At 39.7% G+C, this 26,458-nt stretch overlaps 2 protein-coding genes and 1 long non-coding RNA gene across 3 annotated transcripts; 1 reads left to right on the forward strand and 2 right to left on the reverse strand.

The window, feature by feature from the left end:
• Positions 1–13: 13 nt before the first annotated feature.
• On the reverse strand, positions 14–26,432 carry LOC113666766 (UDP-glucuronosyltransferase 2A1-like). Its single transcript, XM_089194252.1, has 5 exons — positions 26,277–26,432; positions 2,362–2,974; positions 1,675–1,884; positions 703–991; positions 14–296 (listed from the first exon to the last, which is right to left on the reverse strand). The coding sequence occupies exons 2-5, from the start codon at positions 2,567–2,569 to the stop codon at positions 14–16; spliced, it is 990 nt and encodes a 329-aa protein (XP_089050378.1). The 5' UTR covers positions 2,570–2,974; positions 26,277–26,432.
• LOC149033944 (uncharacterized) lies at positions 11,192–14,572 on the forward strand. The gene is made up of 3 exons (XR_016183033.1): positions 11,192–12,535; positions 12,727–12,798; positions 12,931–14,572. It is a non-coding gene; the product is annotated as an uncharacterized LOC149033944 (long non-coding RNA).
• LOC149033945 (uncharacterized) lies at positions 13,362–15,111 on the reverse strand. The gene is made up of 2 exons (XM_089193830.1): positions 14,959–15,111; positions 13,362–14,639 (listed from the first exon to the last, which is right to left on the reverse strand). The coding sequence occupies exons 1-2, from the start codon at positions 15,109–15,111 to the stop codon at positions 13,362–13,364; spliced, it is 1,431 nt and encodes a 476-aa protein (XP_089049956.1).
• Positions 26,433–26,458: the final 26 nt, after the last annotated feature.

Raw genomic sequence — 26,458 nt, forward strand, 5'->3', positions numbered from 1 at the left:
AGCAATCAAGATTTTAATCGTTTTTAGTTTTGCCAACACACCTTTTATAGGATGCACGACACAGGCATTGACATGCCAGTCTTATCACCATGACAATTATCGCTGCTATGGCAACAAGGAAAGCTATGACGTCAAGTGAGTAGTACTGGTACCAGGCCATGTTAAACACCTGAGCTCTGAGGTGTTGGGCTCCACCATGTCTGAGTACATACTCGATCCAGTCACCAGCTTTCTCCAGGGAGGTCCGTGGACTGCCTTTCATTAGACGGGAAATGCGCATGGCAGTTTCCTTGAATCTGAAATAAAACAATTCGAAAATTATTGGAAGGATTGGCTTATGCACCCAATGTCTAACCTCTCAGAGGCCCGGGAGAGCGATTTAAAGAGGGGATTTGAATCCTAAATGGCTGATACGAGGGTCATCTATATCATCAGGCAAGAAATGCGTTCGGCTCATTACTTGAATCCCAAAAAGATGTGACGAGGTTTTTGGGGAAGAACAAGTATTTTTGTTGTTGTCAAGGTAAAATAAAAAAGCTTTAAGAATTGATTGGAAATTTGCACGTCTTGAAATAATTGTACGTTCTCTGAGCCAGGGTAACTACAAGGAAAGTGATTCCTAACGCAGGCATTTTATTCATGGAAAGAAATAACGTAGAAATTTGAATCCAAACGAGTGTAGCGATATTTTTTTGAAAATACCTTGGTTCATTCATCACGCGCTTTATAGCCTCAAAGAGCTCTTCAGCATTCATAGTTTGATGATCTAAAACTGTTGCTATTCCAAAGTACTCTGCTTTTCTGGCATTAGAGAAATGGTCTCTAAACAACGGAACAGCCACCACAGGCACCCCATGATATGCTGATTCATAGTAGCTGTTAGTTCCGGCGTGAGACACAAAAGCTTTGATATCCCTGTGAGCCAACAGATCATTCCGTGGTATCCAATTCACTACTTTTATATTTGGACCGACAGATGACGGAATGTAGCCTGAAAAGGAATTTATAAACAAATATTAGTGGAACAATTTTCAATTGCGTGTCGCTAGTAATTCCTTATTGCTTTGGTTTAGCTTTACTAGACTCTGATTGGTCCAGAAAAGTCACTGCACCTTCTCAACTATGAAATCAGATGCACAACGAAAACCAATTGTGATTTCGTCACTCGTGTTTTCCCGCGTTTCATGAATTTTGTGCCTCTCATTGGCTAACGATGATGTCGTCCGAACCTCCAATTGGCTCTTGTGATTACTTGGTTGTGATTTCCGAAACTCAACTAAAGCTGTTGTAAGTGGACTCAGCGTTATGCTGGCGGACACCGTGAACTAAGCTGACACCAAATGACAAGTTTCAAAATGGTGTCAAAGTCAGTTTTACGTAAACGCGTACAAAAATAGTGATATGAACCGACGTTTCGGAGTCTTCAGGACGCCTCGGTCAGGGTAAATGTTAGGATAACGAATTCTGCGAGTGTTATCCTTACCTAATCAATGGCGTTATTAAGACTCCGAAACGCCGGTTCATATTGCTATTTTTTTAGTGTTTATGTATAACCAAATCTTTATTGATAACAAAGTTGGTTTATAGGAGATAACACGACATCTTAGACTAAGATGTTTAAACAACGCATTTTGTGCCACAAACTAGAAAACGCGAGTGCGGCTTTTAAATTACCTTTATGTTTCCAGATGATTTTCTGCTTCAACTTTCCAAAAGCCGCTGCCAAAACATCGATCTTCCTGTTAGAAATAGTCATTTTCGCATACGATCCAAAAGAGGCAATGATAAACCCTTGTCCCCCTGAATCATTGATAAAATCTGCCAAATCAGGGGGGAGTGGGTCTGGTTCAGGTTTGACAGCGATGGGACCCAATATGATTTGACCTGCAGGAAAATAAGCAGAGATACAGAGCTAAAAAGAATCAATACGAACAGCACTACTGACTTGGATTCTAATGGAAACGACTAATAGTGACCTCAGAAAGCTAGTTTACTATATAAACGAGTTATTCTCGACATTTGTACGAGAAAGGAACCGAGAAAAACGACTTAACTCAGCTGACCATCACGACCAACTTACGCCATGTGGCTCTTCCAGCCAATGACGTTAAGGCTAAACTAACCAATCGCTCTTCACGAACCAGACTTGTTACACTTGACTTACAAAGATTAATTTTTGGACTCAAATTATGACTACCGCTTAGAATTTTGAAACACGTGTAGCCACCACTATCGACAACAGTTCTTCTCAGGACCACTGTTACCCGAACGATCAGTCCACAAGTTTGACTGTTTCCCCTCTGTTAAAACCATTTAATGATATATTACGGTCTGAGTATTAGCGATAACTGTTGAGCATACCTGGTAGAAGAGGTTGTGGACACTCAACCGCATAATGACCGTTAAAAAGCACAAGTTCAGCGCTGGCAACAGCTTCACGGTAGCTTACTTCAGGAGTAATATTGTGTTTTTCCTTCAGAGAGCTGTAGGATCTGACAGACAAAGTTTCCAATAAAAACTGAAAAATATTGACCACAAAAAAGTTTATCACACGCTCTGTAAATGACATTTCACAGGAAAACGGTAACAGACGTTAAGGGACGTATGATGAAGGCATTGGCACCTTGTACATAGAACTGTCTGGATTACTCGGAGGATTTGAAACAATGACCACATTGGGAATGTCGAGGAGTTCAGCCACCAGAGTAGCACAAAGTCCCAAACTTTCGTACACTATCAAGTCATAGTCCCTTATTTCATGAAGTATCTCTGTGTCATTCAGCAATGACTCACACGTGACTCTAGTTATTTCGATGAGGTTGGTTAATCCTTTCCACATGCTCTCCTCAATAGAAGTTTTTATCACGAGTATCTCGCCATCTTTTTCAGCATATGGTATTTTGAACGTCCTGTGGAGAACCTTTTGCTCAGTGCTCGGTGGCTCGTCGGAATAAGCGGGTTAAATAAGCACCACCTGCAGCAGTAAGGACATTAAAAGCCATAACCCTCCATTTGGCGACAAAATGTGCCCTGATGTTTGTGCGCAAACATTATCTGATTTGAGAATTAAACAATTTTTCGAGAGAAGCTTGGGGAGAAACTTCAAGCTTCTAGTAATAGTAGATGCAAGATTTTCAATTTAGGGAGTATCGCCGAGGGTCTGCTGATTGTATCTCGACATATGACTCACCCCGCGAAACTTCTTCGCGATAAGTGTTTTCTCATGAATAGCGCTTCGGTCTGGACGCTCTTGATTAACTACCATGGTTTTGGGTTTTTTTCGTTAATGGATGCTTTTGTAGTCTTAAAAAAAATTCCCGCAAACATAACATGTTCGTTCTTTTCCCTTAAGAAATGCTCGACAGATGGAAAACTGTGATTTTTCGCCTCAAAAACAGGTGACTGATAATATCAAATAACCTGGCATGTAATACCACCGAACCAAACTCTCTTGTTTCTTTTGCATTATTTGTGGGTCACCACCCCCCCCCTCCCCCCCCTCCCCCATCTCCCCCATCCTCGTCTACTTCTTGTAATAGTTTTCCTTCAGGTAACCATGTTGAAATGGTAGGCTCATGTTGTCGTTCCTCGGCTGATCGCCGGTCGCAGGTAAGCGGTGCTCGCTCGGCTATGCTTGGCTGAGTCCATTCAAGTTAACCAATCAGAGAGCAAAAAGCATGCACTATCGCGTGTGTGGTATATTCTAAAAAATAGGACTACTTGTGGCTAGTGATGTATGAAGTTCAGCGTTCTATTGTTACTTTTGTTACTTACCGTCACTCATTCATTTCGATAATATTCGTGCCAGGAGGCAGTAGCCACGAAAAACTAAAGGATAAGTTTTGAGTTTTCATTTATTTGAATTCACGATTAAGAGAAAAACCATTGGGAGAATTCAAAAAGTTATAAAAGCGACGGTGGTACTCGTAAGAACTGGTCTTCAAGCAGATCAACACGCCGGCCCAATGTGCTAAGTAAATGTTGATTAATGCAACATTATACAGTATGTTGTTGTCTTTTTTTCTTTTTGTTTTACAAGATATCACGCAATTAACTAAATTACTTAATTACCTGTAATCCATCAGTGCCGAGTGACATCTTTGGACTCAGTCAATTGCCTCTGAATACGACTTCCGTTCAAATGCCTTACTATTTTACGAAATAGGTCCCCCTCAATCTTAAGACCACACAGCAAGATCCAAGGAATTACGTCGTGTTTAGTCGTTATGTTCTTATTTCGCTGTCATGTAGTCACGAATGATTATTACGACACTTGCATGCTCACGCATGTAACGATCTTTGTTTGATTATTGTGATGAAGCACCATAAAGACTGACTCGGTAACTCTATGCTGTATTTCCATTTAAAAGTGCTCGAAGTATAGTCTCGTTGATAAAATGAAAAATTACTTGCCAACTGAAAATCGCCGCAGAATATGAGTGACCCTCGGGACTCGGCTATTTACGAAGATGCTACGGGAATCAGCGGAAACGGAAAACTCTCGACCGAAGAACCTGAAAATTGTCAGCTACCGCAAGAATCTAAAATTGGACACGACATCCCCAAGCTTCTAAGATCTTCGGAAAAAGTCGAACTATGGCCAAACGCAGATATCAGTGAGGCTTCAAAGCCATTCATCGATCAAGCCGGAAAAAGATATCATCAAGGGTGGCTTGCACCTTACATCGAACGAGATTTGTCCACCACTCTCCGATCCTCGGAAAAAGTAGAATTGTGGCTGAGGGCTCATTTTTCGAACTACCAAACAAGAGCTTGTTTTCGCGAAAAAGTCATACCTTCTGCGGAACAAAGTGAAAAGCCAAATACAGTGCAAAGTGTGATCACGAGTTTGGCTGCAGTAGAGATTTCATCCTGAGATACTAAAAATGTAACAAGACGTCTGACTTTGGAAATTTTCAAAGTAGTTTGAACTCAAGGTTAAAAAAAAGAAACTCACTTTTTGCTACACGATGTAATGCTACAAGTTGTTAATAACCAAAGGATAATAAACCTTTCCGTTGAATGTAAGTTCTTCCAGTTACACTAAACGATAGCAACAGAAAACCTCGCAGATTTGTGGATTTACATTTAACGTTACTATGGCCTAAATGCAGTTGTACACGTCGCATAGAGACGCGAAACAATGGTTTAAAATCATCTCAGTGTTCGATACAATTCGTTCGTGTAGCTATGTCAGCGATGCGCGCGCAAGTACCAGCAAAATGAATCCTTTCGGAAACAGCTGACTATATTTCGAAGTCATCCACCCGAACCTACCATTAACTTGAAGCAGTGACCTTTTTGAGACACGGATAGCCACAGGAAGATTAAATGAATTAATTCTAGCTCGCTTTAACACCAGTGGTTAAGCTGGAAGGTCTTTTTCTTAGCATTTCAAACCAAACTGCGCTTATAGTAAAGCTGTAATAAGCACGAGAAATGAGAATTTTCAGCTTCCGGCTGCCGTCCGCGACTCAACAACGTTTGTGCTTAAGTTCCGTATCAAAGCGAGAAAATCCTGTGAACATGGCCCTGGAAATGGCAAGCAAAAGTTCAACCAAACAAGACGAAGAAGCGACAACGGAAGAAGTGCCAGGGTCGATTGTCATATATACAGAAGAAGAAATAAACACCTTTAATCACGATATTAAACTTTCATTGCTTTCACTTGGACACTTCATGTCTTTCCGCTTTGCCACCAAAGAGGTGAAAGGTGTAAATTATTTTCCTTCTCGAGCAAATGATTTGTAAATTTGAAAAAAGATGTTAAAGATAAACGGCTTGTAAATTCAGTGAAATACCACTATTGTCCTTTAAGATAGTATGAAGCTCGTTTGAAAAGTTTGAAAACAAATGTAAAAACAAGCACAAGGTCCAACTAAAGTTGTCGACGTCGTGCAAGACTGACCTTGCTTCCTATTCGCTAACGCAATGACAGTTCTAACAACTGACTCTGACACGGCTTTCTGAGAAGCGCTCAGATATCGCACTCATCGCCTCGCGATTTGTGCGATATCGGTTTTTCACGTGAAATTTAATGTGGAATTCACTAGTCAGCCAGTGAATTTTTCTATAAAATGTTCAATTTCCTTGAATCCAGTACGAGAGATAAATTTAAAAATGTAACCATCACCGATGGTAGAACCGCTGGAAAGGCTTGTTTCTTCGAGTAGACGCAGTCCAAGAGCTTAGTTAGTTAATTAACTTAATAATGTGCATGAAAAAATTACGTGCATCTGATCGGCCGAAATTGAGCAGTTAAAGAGACTACAAAGTGTACTTGCCCTACGGGCTCGTGCAATTGCGTTGTCTTTGAAAAATTGACTTGTGTTTATTAACACCAAATTGCTATCAAAATCACGTTATTACTAATACAAATATTTCTAGGGTTTAATTTGAGTAGTGTACCTATGTGCGCTAGGAGTCTTTCATTTTGCAAGTCTTGAAGCGCGAAATGGATAACTACGGTTCGTCTTGATATGATGTTATCAGTTTCAGAGTCTAGTAGTCTTTCGCGGTACGCCCTATGGATGTGATCTGCCTTTTACGCAGTCACCTCAATGCCTGTCCATCATTTCAAGCGCTTGCTCGTAAGAAGGTGGAGGAGTTTCGGGGAAACTGTCCGTCTGGATTGCGGCTGTGTCTGAAGATGAACAAACTGCGGTAATATTTTGAACAGCAGTGAAGTAGTCTGGCAAACCGCTCCAAATCTGGTGAGGTACATGATTATAAGCTAGGATAGGAATGGAGGAATTTTCCAGATCATCCGCAAGATTCTCTGAGATTACAGCTTCCCTGGAAAATGGAATGTGTCGAGTCTTTAGTCTCCGCCCTCGGAACACTAATGCCACAATTATACAGCCGCCAACTATTAACAGTGCCGTTGCAGTAATTGCAAAAATCCAGACTGAATCCGAGCTATCGGTGAGAAAGGATCGACAGCTAGAGCATGCTTCAGTCAAAATCACAAATGTGACCAAAACTGCACTCAGAGAAATGCCAGAAAGGCAAAAAAGCGATGACACCCCAATGCCGAATACACTAACAAGGCGTCGACTCCGGTGCACTTTGATGATATGGTGGAATTTTCTTCTTCGTAGTTCGTTCTCATTATTTTCCTTATGAGAAATAATCTCTAGAAATTGTCGTAGTCGAAAGGAGAAATCGTTCGTCGAGGGAACTCCTGAAAAGACTGATGTCGTACGTAGTCTTGATTGAGAGGATGTCAATGTCGAAGTCGTGGCGTCAATTTCTAAGAAAGTGTGGCGCTGCGTCAGCGCGTTTACTACAAGATAACTTGGAATTTAACTGAACTGGTAATGTGAAAAAATTCTGACGAAGGGCTAACGTTCGTAAAGTCAGCTTTAGAATTTCTTTACGATGTCCACTGAATACAATCATTAACTCGGTTGATACAACGAAACGTGATCGTCAGTCGACTTATTTCCGCAGGTGCACGTAGATCCGAACTATTTACGCGGAAACAAGGAAACAATCACAAACCGCACCGGATCCCATTACTGAAGCTGAAGACACAAAAAATAAAGGGCTTTTGTATAAAGTTTCTCGAACGGAACGAGATTGGAACAAAAACAGCCTGAACTGTTTCCTTTGCAGCGAATGAAAATGATGACCTGCAAGGTTACGCAGATACATGTGCAATCTTTTGTCTTCTCCAGACGCAAACAAGGCCACAAGGCGTGAATCATTAACTCGTGTGTGCATTAAACATGAGTGACAATCCTAAATAAAGCTTTTTTTGACGTTTAATTAAAACTGGATAAGGTTGATCAAGCAAAGTCGTCAGTTTCGAAAGAACGGTTGATCGTGCGTGTATTTTGCTCCGACAAAGCGCTGCAGTTTGAACCTTTCAATGTTTTTCTCCCATCATCCTTAACTTCGGCGGTTGGTTATCAAATTTTTTTCTTAATGAAAGAACTTTTCAAAGGTAAACCTAAGTTTTAACTTTCTTTTATGAAGGTTTTAGGTAGAATTTTGATTTTTGGCACAAAGGAATAAGTCCGTCCACGGATCTTCCAAGTTTCCTATTTCGAAATTCTCAGAACAAAGGGCTCATCTAAGGCGATGTAGGTGGTTTTTGTCTGTGTAACAACTGTAACTCGTTGTCACGAGGGTTTGAACAGTCAATTTAGCTGTACGCCCCGAAAAGTCACCATAGGTGGAATTAAGATCGTATTCTAATTGTAAATAAATTTAAAAGAAGGTGATCTGTTGTTCAATTCAATATGAGACATTCATAGCTCTTAGCACAAGCTCTCGCTAAGTTTTTGTGTCTTCTGAAAGATCGAGAATCTTTTCTTAGCAAAATGGAAATTGTTCAATTCATTAACGAGAATCTGCTTTCAAATACCACCTCTTCTCAAAGATACTTGTGTCGATATTCATAAAGTGTTTTTGAGAAAGAGAAAAATGGCACATTTCTAAGTATTATTGTAGACACTCTACTTCGGAGCTGTAACAAACGCGTCCTATTGAGGTTTGAACGCGTCCGCCTGAGGTTTGAACGCGTCCCCTGTGTCCTGGTCTATATTCGTTCGGTTTTTACCAAAAGCTTAATGCGATAACCGCTCGTTATTTCAACCGCCTTAACCTAAGAAGGTAGTGTTGTTCGGGGAAATATCCTGTCCAGCTCATAACGTCCACAAATGAAATGAAAAGTTTTCATCAATAGGTTGAATAACCGCAAATTAGTCAGGAATATACGTCCGAGAACCCGAAGGTTTGCGATGATCGAGGAACACGACTATAAGATAAATGAATAAAGGGGGTAAGTTTCTAAAGAAACTGTGGTGCTGCGTCAGTGGGAGAATATAATAGAGCAATTTGGTGTTATCAACTGAGTTGATAACGTAAATTGGCCACCGTAAAGAGTTAAAAGGCTGACGTTTCGAGCGTTAGTCCTTCGTCAATCCCTCTGACGTTGATAGTGCACTCTGATTAGCTATTCAAACTCCCAACATCCTTTGCTATTCACCTTTGATAAGCTCGCTCGGGTTTTGCGCCAGAAAGTGTTGTAATCTTTGCTCGAATAAATGAGTTAAAATCATCTCGCTGTTTAAGCATATACGTAAACAACTATTCACCTCAGTATCAGTGGTCAGCGATGGATCTTTACCTCACCGCTTTGCAGCCTTTATGGGGGAGGGGTAGGGATCTGGCCAAATGTTTCCCAAATGGCATTTCCAGGCCCACTGTTTGTGCAAATTCCATTCCCATTCTATGATTGTAATTCCAACTGTCAGAGGCTCGTCAAATTTAATTACACCTTCTCAACAAAAAAACAAATGTCCCTCTCATTATATTTTTGATATTGTCATGCAGACAAAAAGTACAAATATTACAGTGTGACGTTCGACTCCATTCACGTTAAATTATACTCTTGTCTTCTTTTGTTATTTCAAAATTTATAATTATATATTAGCTATATAGCAACACAACCGAAATCCGACACCCCCCACCCCCACCCCACTTGGTGACAAATAATGATCAGTTCCCTTGGCCATGGGTTTTAGGGCACCAACAAAAAGATTGATGTGTTTCCATGCGACCTACACGTGAACCTCTTCATGGGGTCGGAAGTACAATAGTAAAAGAAGTCCTCAATAGTAGATGAGCTGTATCCCATTACAAGCAAATCAGTTTATCATTCACTGACCTTCTGAAAGCAGAATATTTTCATTCGAGGTCAGTACCGGCTTATTTCAACCTATCGAACGATTATGACAGGAAGAAGTCAAGATGCGTCAGTGTTTTCAACGTGTCACGGAAAGTTCCTGTTAACAGCTACGGTTGGTTTGGTAATTTTCTGTTTCACAGCGACTACCACCGCTGTGTTTGTTATATTTGTGTTACCTTGCCCTGAATGCAGTTCGCCAGATTCCTTCGTTGCATCCATTTACTGGGGTGCCGCCGTTTTCTTGCTTTGTATTGGAGTGACAAGACTGGTAATGTTAGTTTATTCAAGAAAGACAGGAACCATTTCTAATCTTCAAGCAGTAATATCTCGGGTTCTAACACTTGCCTTGCTAGTGTAACGATCAGAGGTCAAAACTGTAGAGATAAGCCACGTCAATATCGAGCTACCGAAACGAAGACATTATACTCTGGAAAAGGTAAGCTCTCAAACCTGATTATTTATTTATTTATTTTTTTAACTAGAAAAAAAGATTCTTATTTCGCACGTCGTGAGTTTGTTCTTGTGACGGCCATTTTGAAAACGGTGAGAACTGGAGCGAGTTACGCGGGGGCTTGGGGTTGAAAAATCCTCGGAAAGCGCACGGAACTTCACTCGTAAAAACGGAGCGATATTTTTTCAAATTTTTTTGACAGTCCCAGACATTTGTGTGATTCGCTTCAGAAATCGATGTGTAAATCAATTTCAAAATGTCCGTCTCTTAACAAATTCACAACTCGTGAGCTAAGTAATCTTTAATTCATTCCCCGATTACTCAGGATAACAAAATGAAAGAATTTTGTTTTAGAGAGAATTAGGGTTTAAGGCTTTTGGCGACAGAGCCCTACTCGAAATTCTGTAAAGAAAATGCCCCCCTTCCACTTCTACGCTCCATCTGTTTTCTGATCTTTTTTATCGTGAATTAGTCCTATCGTGAAAAGCACGTGGTTATTCACCGAGGCGTAGCATAAAAAATAAGGAGATTAGATTCACATCAGTCGATAACAACTTCAAATAATGGGCATTATTCAGACTTCCTCACGCACGGAGGATTTTGTTATGATTTTTGACGTGATTTGAGTAACAGCTGAAAGCCACTTTAAAAACATCTTTCAAATCACAAAAATGCCTTCTTTGTGAGCGAGATAAAAAGGGATTGATACTTAAACTTCCTTCTTAAAAACGTCACTCTTTCGGTTTCTAGCTATTATCTGGAAAATTCCTATGAAAATAGATTTCCAATTGTAAAGGTTTCCTTTCGTCGATCACCAACAAGTGCTGTTATTACAGCCAAATTTCCCTGAAAATAATTGTTTTTCCAGAAGAACGTAACGTAAAGGCCGCCGATCAGTATAAACGACGATGCAACTTACGTCAATAAGTATTCAATTACGGAACGTGACTTGGATATGAATCGTGCAATTTGGAATCACGCGCGCCTGAGGTGTATTGCTACAAAATGCCCAGTAGTTTCACTTCCGTTAACCGACGCATGTTTTGGCCTATTAACGTGCGTAAATATTTAACAGACAATACTTATTAATAGCTCTAGAAGGCGAGACAAGATAACAGTTGTTTCACTTCCTTCCGCAGAGGCAAGCTCTTCAAAGAACTCTTCTTGACGCCCTGAAGATATCGCTTATTTTATTCAGGCATTCTACGGCTTCGAAAATGACGAATCATTCTGAGGAGCAAGAAAACTCAAGGTTGTCAAGGAGCAGAGCAAGTGTTTGTTTAAATGCAACCACTGCCATAGTGATGTTAATTTTTGGAATAATTTTGGTATTGTTAGCACGTATAAACTTCTGCCGTCCAAGTTGTAATATCTACGATTCCTGCGGAAGATTTGACAAAATCTCCGGTCCCTACACTTTCGTCTTACCATACTCCTCGCCGTCAGTCATTCGATGGGGCCTCTTCGATACATTTGCCGGATTACTTTACTGCTGTCCAGGATTCAAATGAAGTTTATTCATCTGTGAACGCTGCAGTTTGTACAGATGATTTTTCGGAGACGTTCGCTCCACCACTAAGTTACGAAGAAGCACTTAAAATGGCCTCCATAACTAGTCAAGAAAACAAGCTACATTCCTTGTCGCAATCTGGAGACGGAGAAAACATAAAACTCTGAAGAATTTCCAAGTAAACAATTTGGAAGAGTTACACCCGGAACTACCACGCTAGACGATGTGAGACAGGAAAAAAGCTGTGATCAAACCTATAAACTATTCTGTAACTACGAAACACCACATGCTACCGCGCAAGTTATAATTTAAGGACATGCATAGACACGTTTGGACAGCGCAAAAGTTCTTTGTGAAATGGTTTGCGGTATATCTAATTTTATTGCTCAGTAATTTTCAGCAATTTTCCAAACAAGATGAAAGTTAAAACGAAGGCTTTGCTGATAAAAAATTAGAGTGAAAACAACTGCTATAGGCATCACGTTTTGCATTGTTATGATCACAAGAACACTGAATAGAACTTAAACCCCCGCGGTCATTAAAAGTCATTTTATCCTTATGTAATGTGTTTAAAGCACCTGGGGGTATTTGAGCTTATTAGGATTGAGTTCAGCGTGACCACATTTGCACGCACCGCCATCTTGGATCGAGGGCCGCACCAAAACGAGGCTGGACGGGCATCCTGGACGACATGCTTGTTTAGCCAATATGGCTGAAGGTGGATTTTCTGCTGCGTGGTCGAAATCTCTCCGCAATGTTCCGTTTTTTGACGCCTCTTTTATCGAGACATGGCTTGAGACCGATGGAGAAGTCCCGAAGAAGGTGGTAACTCGTGGTTATAGTAACTTCTGCGAAGGGTATATCTTCGATGTCGAAGGTAAAAGTTTCCTTTCAGTCTCAAATTTAACTGCAACACTGGTGTGATTTCACGCTACGCATGCTTCTTTAAGCATCTTAGATGGTGCTTTTTTTTCGTTTATTGCACGATTCGCCATTCGAAATCTCTTTTGCAAAATCTATAGTGTATTAAACTTCCATATTCGCACTTTGCTTTCAATAAAAACTCAGGATACAGAAGTAATTGTTAGAGCTCGAAGCTACAAATCACAGAGAAAAAATGAAGAGCCATGGAGGTTACAGGTAAGCTTATTTATAATACTTAAGTTTTGTCTCAGCTCGAACTTTGCTTGATGTAATTTTCATACGAGTTAATTCTTAAAACATACACACACACATTCACAGCAGATATTTATCCATTTAATTTTTTTTTAGGTTGAGATATCAAGGACTCCCGAAGTTAAAATAACCAGTACCTCCTGCAACTGTGAAGCAGGTGCAGGGCTCTGTAACCATGCAATAGGGCTGGTTTACCTCCTTGAGCATTATAGAAAACTGGGCTTAAAAAGTGTACCTCCTGCCATGTCAAAAACAAGTCTACCACAAACATGGCACGTTCCTCAAAGGACAGCAGGAAAACATTAAAGAAACATTTGAAGGTTAATTGCATTTCCAGATGCTGGGAGATGGGGGGGGGGGGGTAAGAAAAATCTTCTTGGGGGGGGGGGTAAGGAAATGTAATGGAACTACACAATACTAACAGGCAAGTTATAGTTTCAATATAGTGGCCCTCTAAAGTTTGTAAGAAGGCAGCAAATTGTCCATATTTGGTTTACTCAACCAGCCAACGAAAGTGGCAAAACTTTTTAAAAAATTTGGTATTCTTTGATTCGTTTGATTGCTCGCTCGACGTGAATACGGAGGCGGGCAATTTGTTGTGTTTCTGTTACTTCTTTTGAGGTGAACTGCAAAGACTTTGTCTTAGACAGGAAAGGAGGGATTGTCAATGTAGCTTTTTGGGGTTGTAATAAATCTTGAATCAGAAAACCCTTATCTGCCATGACCTCGTTTCCTTCTTCGATAAGTGACAAAATTCCACTACGCCTTGTTATCTCTTTGTCTGATATACTTCCCTGATATAAAGAACTTACAAATGTTATTGCACCATGAGGAGCTATTCCCACGAGGCATTTAAGGGTGGTATGCGACTTGTATGCAGAGTAAAATTCTGAGTTCAGAACTTTAGAGCTAGGCCTTTGGACTTTGATCTCAGTGCAGTCTAGGATAACCCTTGTTTTAGGGTATGTGGTTTTGAAGCACTGAGGCATACTATTTTTTATCTGAGCAGTTGTGGACCAAATTGGCACTTGGCCAAGCATTGTATACAGAAAATTTGCCCAAGTTAAAATGATTCTGCTGACAGTACTTGTGCTAATATTGAATCTTACTCCTAAGTCTGTCTCCAGCAATCCCAACCTTAGTCTGATCATAAATAAAAACAGTTGGTCATAGAGTGACAATGCAAAATTGCCACTGCTGCGCCTCCGCTTGTAGTTTTCTTTGCCTCGTTCACGCTGAATCTGGGACCATTTTATCATGGTTTTAGCATAAGGTTCAACCCAGCTATAAAAGCTATCAAATCGTTCCTTTGATACAAAGCCTGTGTAAAATGTCAGCAATTCAGAATCTTTGGAAATGTTTTCAGCTCCAAACCTGGTCCCTTTTAGATCTTCCACCTGTTGCTCTAAATCACTGATTTGTGCTTTAAGGATTTCAATTTGTTCCACTGCACTCAATTCGGCGGGTTCTATGTTTTCGTTTTCCGGTTCGTCCGTAGCCATTTCTTCCATTTGCTCATCACTAGCACTGGCTCCCTGGCCTCCTGATCCAGTCTCCCCTTCCTCCATTTTGACATCCTGCTGGAATGAATCGACAAAAGATTGTCGTCGCTCCTCTTGTTCTTGCTGTTCTGCCATAGTTTTTAACTCTTGTAGTTTATTTTGTGGGCGGTCTTGGCTGGACTTTGTCCACTGAAACTGCGAAGGCACAACTCCTGGTTTCAGACGTATAAGCCCTGTTATAGTTTTAAACATATCGCTTGGTTTGAAGTGAGCAGAACACACTAGAGTAGAGCCTTTCTTGATCTAGGAAACGAGTTTAACACTCTGAATTAAATCGCTGATAACAAGGGAGAATCTCATGGAATATTAATAATCATATTCGAGTCAATGAAAACAAACAAACCGGTGCCATGTGCGTTTGACAGTTTCGGCTAAAATCGACCAAAATCTAATGTAATGAGTCTATAGTTCCTCTGGATATGAATCGAGTACGCAATTCACGTGTAAGAAGCAAGTAAGACGGGAACTAACTGAGTCTTAAATCGAAAAACTTCCCGAACATATATATCAAAAGTGCACACGTGCGTTTGACAGCTCGCTGTAGTCACGACTCGACACTCACCTGAAAAAGCGTCCCTTCATCTCGCTTTATCGCGGCAATCCACTTCGATCTCTGTGAAGAATTTTTAGGAAAGTTGAAAAACGACAAATTCTGACCACTTTCGTTTCGTTTGTCGTTCGTACAGTAATTTACACAGCAATGATCGTGAGCCATATTTGCGAGTTATTTCCACTCAAACTCCATGTAACGCAACCCTCCAAATGACCGCATGCCCGTCCACCCTCGTTTTGGTGCGGCACTCGATCAAAAATGGCGGTGCGTGATATCGGTGTATTAGCCGTTCGAAGCAACATAACGCGATGTTACACGTTTGCTTTTTGGGTATCCCGTAGGGAAAAAGAAGCCTTTATTTCCTCAGGTCTTGTTTGCTATGATCATTTAGTTCCCTCTGATCACGTCTTGAATTATGCTCTTAACCCTTTCACACTTCACACTTTTATTTTTTATTTTCTTTCATATTTACCAGATATTTCTTTAACCCGCAGATCAATTGATTCAATTTTGCTGCGTTCCTGCGCCGGTTTGAATTTTTAGCATTATCTCATCAGGCTCCATATAAGAATCTTCAGTTTCTAGAATATTGAGAACAGCTCTTTTTGTTTCTTTTTTGAAGGATTTCTTTGACAAATTTTAGTATTCATTGAGTTTCTCATTCCAGACTTTGACACCAACGCACGAAAAGGCTTTTTTTTGCATTTTAAGCCTAGAGTACTGAACGCTACAGAGTTGTGACGTTGATGAGCGAGTAATACATGTATGGATGTTTGAAGTTCTCGCAAAAGGTTCCATAATGTTAGAAGGTGCACTGTCGTTATGAACATCGAGCATTAATTTACATACAGCTTCATAATATAAGAAGGCAAAAGGCAGAATTTTCGCATTTACAAACAAGGGGATTGCATTTTCTATCAACAAAGTAGATTAGACGTAATACTCGCTTTTGGAGAACAACAATTTTGTTTAGATAGTTTTTAGACGCATTACCCCAAGCAACGAGTCCATAAGTTAAATAAAGCAAAATTAAGGATCTATAAATATTTGTGAGTGCAGATGATGGAACAAAGTGTCTCAGCTTAGCAATCATTCCTATGGTCTTACTTATTTAAGTGATAACACAGCCCAGATGGTTTTTCCAAGAAAGATTTTCATCGATCAAAACACCTAAATATTTGATGCAACTCCAAGCTGACTCTTCTATTTTTTTCACCAGCAGATATACTTATTTGTGGAAGATGACGGATTTTCTTTTGTCTGGGCGAAAAATTACAAGATTTGATTTTTTTGTATTCAAAGTCAATTTATTTGTAGTTAGCCAGTCTCAGATCTCGTTAGTAATTCTCTTTACTGTCTGCCATGCATGAGATAATTATGATGTCAGTCCGAAGAATTCGGTATTGGATCAACAAATGATCTCCTTATTGATATTTTTCTTTATTCTTATCACTTGTCCGTCTGGTATTGTGTTGGTCTTGTAACAAGAAATTCTGTCTTGGTCACGCATGGGAGTATAAGTTTCAAGGATAATTATATATGTTTCAGAAACAAAATCTCTACCATTAAAGAGTATACATGATGTGACTGCATTTAAGATTCCAAAGAGTAATTGATGAAACCTTTCAAAAATCCTCTTCACATGCGTGAAAAATTCGACTATGGACAGCGCTATATTGAATCTTGCTTAGCCGCCTAGCCGCCTAGCGGTTATGCAAGATTCAATAAGGCCATGGTCTCGTCCCAACGAAGTCTTACTTCTCTCTTTCCCATTTCAATTAGGATAAAATTACACTAAAAGGCATTGTGTTTGCGAACCGCGTTTTATTGGTCAGTACGTGTGCAACTCGTGGTAACAACGCTTTTATCAGAGAATTCGCCTAAATAAAATACTGAAGACTAGTATAAGGATTTTTTGACGTCATTATATCAGGCAGGAATAAATTCAGATTCTTCGACGTAAGGCCTAAACAGTCCAACGGATCAAGTTAGAAATGTCACTTTGCTATCAGATATGTGCTTTGACTTTTCATTCATACAAATTTAAATAAATTTCTGCCCAAAACAGAGCTTTTCAAAATGTTTTACAGAGTGAATAAAAGGTGGCTTTATGATCTCTTGTGGATGCGAAATTAATTGAGAACAGAACTTTCTAAAAATGCTAACGTCACCGCACGTTATAGCTTCAATACTTCGGAAGTGGTCTGAAACTCTAATGATTCGGCCGGAGCATTTCTTAAAGTCTTCTAAAATCATTAAAAGTATACCTTTGCAGCTACATTTGTAGAACTTTGACAGAAACACTGCAACATACTTTTCGAAGGCACTCAAACACTTGACTCAAATATTTTCCGCACAGATTCATGTGCTCTTTACGTTTTGTTTAGTAGCAGCGCCTAAGGATGGCACGGGCCAGAATGATTTCTGTTAGAATTTGAGAACGTGACTAAGCGTGACTAGGCGTGACGCACTGACGTACGCGCGCCTAGCCTTATGGGCTGTGCGACCTCACGCTTCCGTCTTCTTTGAAAGGAATCTTCGCTTTTGTTGTATTTGTAAGTACAGTCCCGAGTTGTAAGATTAAAATGTTCATATTGGAACTTTGAGTGGACCTAAAATAACTTTCTAACATTTTTCCTTCGAGCCGGATGCGAACTAGATGAAATCCTGAAATCCTGAAAACCTTCGAAGGCGAGATATTCTGCTCTCGACTACTCTACGACGGGCGGGAAAAAGAACGGAAGAAAGAGTACATCACAAGTGTCTGTCAAGTCTACAAGCAACGTCAAGTCTACAAGCAACGTCAAGTCTACACGCGACAAAACCTCAACAATTTCTTCGGAACTGACAAAGGAAAAAGCCTTCAGAACTGGACATCGAAATTCCGCCGAAAAGAGATTGGAGAATGCGAATGAAATTCTTAATTTTTTGGGTGACGACGCGTCGAGTGTTTCATAACAACGGGAAACACTAATCTTCTACAAGTCCTCTCTAAAGGAAAATTTGGACGTTATCCAGGAAATGGATAAAAAGATTCTCGATTTATCACGGTGGAAGAAATTGACAGCGAAATTGAAGAAACTGATCAATTCTGTAGTCACGTTGAATTGGTTCTTGCCGAATTAGATAAAGCGCTGGCTGCCATTTCTACAAAAATAGAAGCCAGCACTCACATGTCAAAGGAGCCGACGAACGAGCCTACGCAGTCGGTAAGCCATGTGAATATTCGTCCTAATGACTCACCTCAACGTCAAGCGCATGATTTAGGCTCTCAAATTAAACTCCCAAAGTTAGTCTTGAAGAAATTCAATAGAGATATTACTGGGTGGTGTTCATTCTGGGACTCATTTGAGGCAGCAATATATACATAAGAACTCTAAGCTAGTGACTACTGACAAGTTCAATTATCTCAACTCTCTCCTGGACAAAACCGCTTCAGAGGCAATTGCAGGTCTTGCTATTACGAAGGCAAATCATGAAGAGGCCATTGCTATTTGAAGACCAGACTTGGCAACAAACAGATGATTGTAAACAATGATGACCTCATCAACATGGCACCTGTTTATTCTAATCATCACCTAAGGGGCTTGAGACAGCTCTATGACTTGGTGGAGGTTCATGTACGGGGTGTTAAGGCTCTTGAAGTACCATCAGAATCCTATGGTAGCTTGCTTCATCTGTTTTGATGAACAAGGTAGCACAAGAGGTACGTTTGATCATTAGCAAAAAAGACAAGGGAGGAGACTGGAAATTAGACCGCCTGTTGGCAGTTATGCATCAAGAATTGGAAGCAAGGAAGAGAGCTGCACAGGGAAATTACAATCCACAGCCAGACCAACCATTCTGAAGGAACAAACCGCATTGGAAAGGCCCACCCTCTGCCTCATCACTATTCTCTAAGTCAGATAGCCAGCCAACTTGTACCTATTGCAAGCAGCCTCATTCATCTAATAGCTGTGAGACCGTTTCTAATGCACAGGCCCATAGGGATATTCTTGAGAAGACCTGTTATGTTATGTTTGCCTCAAGAAGGACAATCTGAGCCGAGAATGCAAAGCTAATGTGGAATGTTTCCCATGTGGTGGCCTTCATCCTGTCAGCATCTGTGAGAGCAACCTGATGAAAACTAGAACAAGGGAACAATGTGCGAAACCCGAGCAAAGGGAGAATGTACACCCAGAAGATCAGCCAAAGCCCGATCACTCCCAAGTAACCATGTTCATTAGTTCTGCCACACTAATCCTTCTACAGACAGCTCAAGCCATTATCTATAAGTAGGGATCTAAAGAGGAAGGTGTAAAGGCTAGAATAATTCTTGACAGTGGGAGTCAGAGATCGTACATCACAAACCGTTTGAAGGATGAGCTAAGTTTACCAGCTGAATGTCAAGAGACAATTCTAATCAAAACCTTTGGGTCACAAGACGAGAAGGTGCAGACTTGTAATGTTGTTTACTTTGGTGTTAAACTACCTGATGGAACAGATATGAAGTTGTCAGCCTATTCTGTACCACTTATCTGTGAGCCATTTACTGGTCAGTCAGTAGCCCTGGCGAGGAACATGTACAAGCACCTCAATGGAATTCACCTTGCCGATTACTCAAAAGGAGCAGAGGCAGCAGAAGCGGACATACTAATTGGATCAGATCAATACTGGCAAATCGTGACAGGGGAAGTAAGAAGAGGAGAAAGTGGTCCAACAGCTTTACATACAAGGATGAGTTGGGTTTTATCTGGACCAATAGAGAGCTCAATGCGTGACTGTGACCCATCTGTTAACTTGGTTTCCAGCATCCATGTTCTTAAGTTCAAAATAAAAATCGGATAAGTTTCATTGTTTAGAAACTAAGCGTTTCAATTGCCTGCCGACGTGATACAACCTTAATTTTGTAAGAATAAGATTGTTTTCTCGATGAAAGAACTTTTCAAAGGTAAACCTAAGTTTCAACTATCTTTTACTGAAGGTTCTAGGTAGAATTTTGATTCTTGGCACAAAGGAATAAGTCCATTTACAGATCTTCCAAGTTTCCTATTTGGAAACTCTGGGAACAAAGGGCTCATTTAAGGCTATGTAGGTGGTTTGTTGTGTCTGCGTAACAGCTGTAACTAGTTGTCACGAGGGTTTGAATAATGAATTTAGCTTTGCGTCCCGAAAAGTGACCATGGGTGGAATTAAGATCATATTCTAATTGTAAATGAATTTAAAAGAAGGTGATCTGTTGCGCGTGGATTGTTTAAATTCAATTAGTTACCTAAAATCATCCCGTTGCAACAATTTTGCTTGAACATCATCACGTTTATGTTAAATGAAAAGATATTTCCATATCATTAGGAAACTTTCTGGATGATAAATGTACTTTAACCGTTTTCTCGTGATCGTGAATTGGTTTAAGAGCTTTTAGGACCAGCTCCAAAACAAAGCCAGGTCATTAAGAGTTGATATTTTTTTTCCCTGACCGTTTCAATTCCCCCATTTTTTCATTTATGAAATCTGTTTATCTATGAACAAACGTTATTCACAGTAAATGGTAACTCCTGGATCGTGGTAACACTGGAGATATTCGGTTACTAGGTTGGAGTAAATTTTCTACTGTTCAAGGCGGCCTAAAGCGATCTTAGAACGTTGGGATCATATCTAGTTAAAATCAGATATTTGCTATATTTTTTAAAATAAATGTTAAAAGGAAGGGAAGATCGTTTCACGGATATCACGAGAGTTTGAGAAATCTTTACGATAGGACTCGAGTTGAATTCAAAAGATCACTTTCGATCCGCTATATTGGCGGGCAAGTATGGGCAGACCAAGTGCACTTTCCCGTTTTTTTGCCAAATCAAAAATAACTGGAACTTTTTAATATCCATTTAGTGACTAGGACCCTAAAGGAGGACTTCATGCCAAATGTCAGCCAAATCGACGGATTGAAGTGACCGACGAAAGTTCCAAAGTCAGACTATCGCACTTAAGGGGTTATTCGTATTCGTTGAAGTGTTGCATTGAAAAAAAAGGAAATTAGATTTACATCAGTCGATAACCACTCCAAATAATAGCCATTATTTAGACTTACTCATGCACGGAGGATTTTGTTATGATTTTTGACGTGATTTGAGTAGCAGCTGAAAGTCATTTTTAAAACATTTTTCAAATCACAACAATGCTCTCTTAGCCGTTTTTTCGTCTTTGTGAGCGAAATAAAAAGGTATTACTACTTAAACTTCCTTCTTAAAAACGTCACTCTTTTAGTTTCTAGCTAGTATCAGGAGCCATGGTGCTGTTATTACAGCCAAATTTCCCTGAAAATAACTGTTTTTCTGGAAGGACGTAAAGGCCGCCGATCAGTGTCAACGACGACGCAACTTATGTCAACAAGTATTCAATTACGGAACGCGCCTGAGGTGTGTGGCCACAAAATGCCGCGTGGTTTCGCTTTCGTAAACCAACGTCTATTTTAGCCTATTAACGCGGGCAAACATTTAACAGGCAATACTTATTAATAGCGCTAGAAGGGGAGACATTATAACAGTTGTTTCATTTCCTTCCGCAGAGGCAAGCTCCTCAAATAACTCTTCTTTACGCCCTGAAGATATCACTTGTTTTACTCAGGCATTCTACGGCTTCGAAAATGACGAATCATTCGGAGGAGCAAGAAAACTCAAGGTTGTCAAGGTGCAGAGCAAGTGTTTGTTTCCTTATTGGTTATATTTTAATCGCAACAAGCCTCCTTCTCTTCATATTCACCATTTTCAGTGAGTTTTTTACTAAAAACTCAAACGCAACCATTAGCAAAGCAACCAGTGCCACGGTGATGATGATATTTGGAGTGACTTTGGTATTGTTAGTACGTGTGCAACTCAAAAAAGGATCAAAATTTTCCGCCGTCAAAGTTGAAATATCTGCGATTCCTGCGGAAGATTTGGCAAAATCTCCGGTCCCAACACTTCCATATAACCATACTCCTCGCCGTCAGCCATTCGTTGGGGCCTCTTCGATAGATTTGCCGGATTATTTTACTGCTGTCTAGGATTTAAATGAGGTTTGTTCATCTGTGGATGCTGCATTTGGTACGGATGACGCTCCACCACCAAGTTACGAAGAGGCACTTAAAATGGCCTCCATAACTAGTCAAGAAAACAAGTCACATTCTTTTTCGCTATCGGGAGAAGGATAAAACGCAAAACTCTGAAGATCAATGATCAAACTTATGAACTATTCTGTAACTACGAACCACATGCTATCGCGCGAGTTATAATTTTAGGACATGTCTAGACACGTTTGGATAGAGACCTCATATCAAGACCTCAAAGGGAGTATTTGAACACGGGCTGATTCGAAAATTACTTTAATTCAAGCTCTAGTCTTCGCGGAAGACAGCCTAGCTTATTACCAATAAAAAGAGAACAGACAGGCTAGTTCAGCGTATACTCCGAGTGGGAACGAAGTGCGTCGCTCGAAGGGCTTTCGCCGCGCCAGGCACTTTTTACCTCCCAGCTTCTATCAAATCGCGCAACCGATTATGTAAAGCCGTTATTAGTTTTACTCAAGAGTTTATTTAGATTTTGTTTTTTAATTTTTTTTGTTTGATGGGAAGAAAGTTCCTCAAGATAGTATTCATTTTTATTTCCCTTCAATATTCCATTTAAATATTTGTCAGAACTATTTTTACAAAAGATTCTTTAAAAATATTTTACTTTTAATAAATGTAGACGAGATTACTTGATTTATTTAATGAGTTTCATTTTCAAAATGATAAAGTGGTTAAAACAGATGAGAAATGTTGTAAAAAACAAGACCTGATTAATTATAATGGCTTGAATGTTTGCCGCCAATGTGGTCAAGTCATTAATTATGAGTTTGTGCCAGGCTATTGTTATTTAAGTTATAAAAAACAAAAAATAAATAAAATCAGTCTTGCGAAGAAAATATCATGTGAATAAGGTTTTGAATAATACAATTGATAAGCACAATCTCACGTTAAGCTACAATGAAATAGACGAGTTTTACCGTTTATTTCAAATAGTAAAACACCAAAACAAACAACATCATGATATAGACTAAAACTATCATTTAACATTGTTACAGTTGATTTTGATTGTAGTAAGTTTACCTCATCATTGAATTTTGACAATTTATTAATTCTATTAAACCACGCAACAGACAACTACAAAAAAACACGCACTGATAAATCCTTATAAATAAGTTTAAGTGACCTAAAATAACTGAAAGTGTAACAATGAAAAAAGCAATGCAATTTGATGATTTTAACGTACGGTCCGACAAAACATTTCCTCATCGATCGTTAGGAGTATTATCACCGTCGATTTTCGGATCTTGAAGCACTTTTCTTTCCAATTGAGTATTCTTGTGTATATTTCCTCTTCGTTTGCAAGGTCTACACGGGTGTGTTTTGATCAAGGATGAAATGAATATAAGGAAAAGCCAGCCAGATTGTTGAAAAATCAATGTATTCAGGCAAAAATTTTGCATCCCTAGTTTTCCGCGTCTAAACTTGGGAGAAAAAGAAAACAAACGACCCGAGCGTTCCTACAGAAGCTCGAAGCTTATCTTTACCTTAGGGAATAAAATCTGGGAGAGCGTTTATTTGTGCCTTAAAATCACACAGATACCATCAAATTAAACAAAGGTGGTTCGCTACCCGCTCTTGGCCTTGTGACATGTAAAAGTAAACCAGATAAGGTCACCAATGCCGTGGACTAGTCGACTGCGCTGCAGTTTATGGTAATGAAAAGGAGGTCAGATAGTCTTTAAAGGCTTGCAACGGAAAAACTGAACGGAAATTTTATGGAGTAATTGTACTGTGCTCTCAGTCCGAAAAGTCGAGTGAAAGAGCAGGCCGGGAAAGCGACACACTTATAAAAAATCTTGCGAAAAGTTTCAAAATTTTGTTTTTCTCAAATTAGAGAAAACATTTGCAAAATCTTAAATTGTACCGAATGGTGCATGGTCATAAAACTCCGGAAGGCCTGAGTCAGGTGTTAAAATTTTTCGCTGGTTCGATGTCTTACCAAATTGAGGGAACTATGCGATAAAGGGGATAACTGAGGAAACTCTGGTGCTGTGTTGGTTGGGGTTATTTCAAGAAAGTGTGGTTACATTAACTAAATTGAGATTGTAAATTCGCTGTCAAAGCGCATGACAAAAGGGTAACGCTTGAAACGTCAGCTGCAGAAACTCTTCATGATGGCCAATGTATATTACAAACTCATCTGATCAAATCCAATTATCTTGTGACACATAACGAGTTTGAGTCGACAGGTGTGTTATTTCTAATCGCGCTAAATTGTACTAAAGGAGAACAGCGATCAAGATTTTAATCGTTTTTAGTTTTGCCAACTCTCCTTTTACAGCATATACGACACAGGCATCGACATGCCAATCTTATCACCATGACAATTATCGCTACTATGGCAACAAGGAAAGCTGTGACGTCAAGTAAGTAGTACTGGTACCAAGGGATGTTAAACACTTGAGCTCTGAGGGCCGGGTCCCACCATGTCTGAGCACATACTCTATCCACTCAGTCTATCCAGCTTTCTTTAGGGGAGTCCGTGGACTGTCTTTCATCAGATGAGAAATGCGCATGGCTGTTTCCTTGAATCTTAAATAAAACAATTCGAAAATTACTGAAAGGATTGGCTCATGCACCCAATCTGTAACCTCTCAGAGGCCCGGGAGAGCGATTTAAAGAGGGGATTTGATTCCTAAATGGCTGACACGAGGGTCATCTATTTCATCGGCCAAGAAATAGGTTTGGCTCATTACTTGAATCCCAAAAAGATGTGAATTAAAGTATTTCAAAATGACTACAGCAACAGCGGCTTGTAGAGACTTTGTCACTATTTCTACACGGAAATGAATTACACCGGCAGTACTAAGTTGGTACTGCTGGTGAGGATCAATATGTGGTTGAAAATTTGCTTGAATATGCTTGTACATGAACAATTTAAGAGATAGTGACGAGGCTTTTAGGGAAGAACAGGTATTTTTGTTGTGAAAATGAATGAAAAAAATTCGCCTGTCTTGAAATAATAGTACGTTTCCACAGCCAAGGAAACTACTAGGAAAGTGATTCCTCAAACAGGCATTTTATTCATGGGAAGAAATTCCGTAGAAATTGGAATCCAAACGAGTGTAGCAATACTTTTTTGAAAATACCTTGGTTCATTCATCACAAGCTCTATGGCCTTAAAGAGCTCTTCAGCATCCATGGTTTTGTGATCTAATACTGTTGCTATTCCAAAGTATTCTGCTTTCCTGGCATTAGAGAATTGGTCTAAAAACAACGGAACAGCCACCACAGGAACCCCATGATATGCTGATTCATAGTAACTGTTAGTTCCGTTATGAGATACAAAAGCTTTGATATCCTTGTGAGCCAACAGATCATTCTTTGGTATCCAATTCACTACCTTGATATTTGAACTGACAGATGACGGAATGTAGCCTGAAAAGGAATTTATAAACAAATATTGGTAGAACAATTTTCAATTGCGTGTCGATAGTAATTCCTTATTGCTTAAAGCTGCTGTAAGTGGACCCAGCGTTAAGCCGGCGGACACCGGGAACTAAGCTGACACCAAATATTCAGTTTTAAAATCGTGTCAAAGTCAGTTTAATGAATTCTGTGAGTATTATCCTAAAATTTACCTTGACAATGGCGTTATGAAGACTCCGAAACGTCGGTTCATATCGCTATTTTTTACGTGTTTATGTATAACTAAATCTTTATTGATAACAAAGTAAGTTTATAAGTGCTGCAATGATGAATGAATGCTGGAGTGCGTTCTGTTTAGTTTGCAACACATGCATTGGTCATAATAGGTTCGATTTGAAATACCGTTTAATGTAAAAAAGTCAAAGGCAAAAGGCGCACAGTACAGTACACTCGTTCGTTCAACATTAACTAACGTTCCCTATAGCTCCAATCGGTCAAAGAAAAGCGAATTAGTTTTGAGTTTCTTTACGGTTACCAAAGGGAAAATTGTTACGGAGAACCAGTCAATTATTGACCAAATTCCATTTAGTTACTTAATAGTGTCTTTTGTTAATCTTTCCAACGACGAATTCCAGTGCAAGAGATCAAGGTTTGATTTAGCTGTCGAGCACTACATTTCGATACAAAAGTTAAACCATCCAATATTTCGCAGCTCTATTTCGTAACGAGTAAAAAACTCTAATCGACCCTGGCGCTGATTTCAGAGCCGCCAGTTACTCAGAATAGTTAACCACAACTCAGTGATTATTCATTACTATTCACTTTGGCTTCGACTATTAATTGACGGGTTGATTATCGATCGTTCGATCGACCTCACCTCATGCCCTCGTGAAACCAAGTCCTCCATAACTCTCTTTATGTTGAAATAGTGAGATCCTGACGCCAATCCGCTAAAACCTGCAATCTTCGCCGAAAAGGACAGGTCCACCAATATAAACGAAAGAAGAAGAGCGAACGATATTTTCAGTGCCATACGGTATCGAATGTTCAGCTCAAGCC

This window comes from Pocillopora damicornis, chromosome 14 (assembly GCF_964200805.1).
Source record: "Pocillopora damicornis chromosome 14, jaPocDami1.2, whole genome shotgun sequence".
In the NCBI taxonomy this organism is placed as follows: domain Eukaryota; kingdom Metazoa; phylum Cnidaria; class Anthozoa; order Scleractinia; family Pocilloporidae; genus Pocillopora; species Pocillopora damicornis.

Coding starts and splice junctions, on each gene's coding strand:
- LOC113666766 (XM_089194252.1), bottom strand. CDS start 2,569: ATGTCATTTACAGAGCGTGTGATAAACTTTTTTGTGGTCAATATTTTT. Junction 1,885..2,361: donor TCCACAACCTCTTCTACCAG/GTATGCTCAACA, acceptor ATTTTCCTGCAG/GTCAAATCATATTGGGTCCC. Junction 297..702: donor CGCGTGATGAATGAACCAAG/GTATTTTCAAAA, acceptor GTTTTATTTCAG/ATTCAAGGAAACTGCCATGC.
- LOC149033945 (XM_089193830.1), bottom strand. CDS start 15,111: ATGGCTCACGATCATTGCTGTGTAAATTACTGTACGAACGACAAACGA. Junction 14,640..14,958: donor ATGAAGGGACGCTTTTTCAG/GTGAGTGTCGAG, acceptor CTCGTTTCCTAG/ATCAAGAAAGGCTCTACTCT.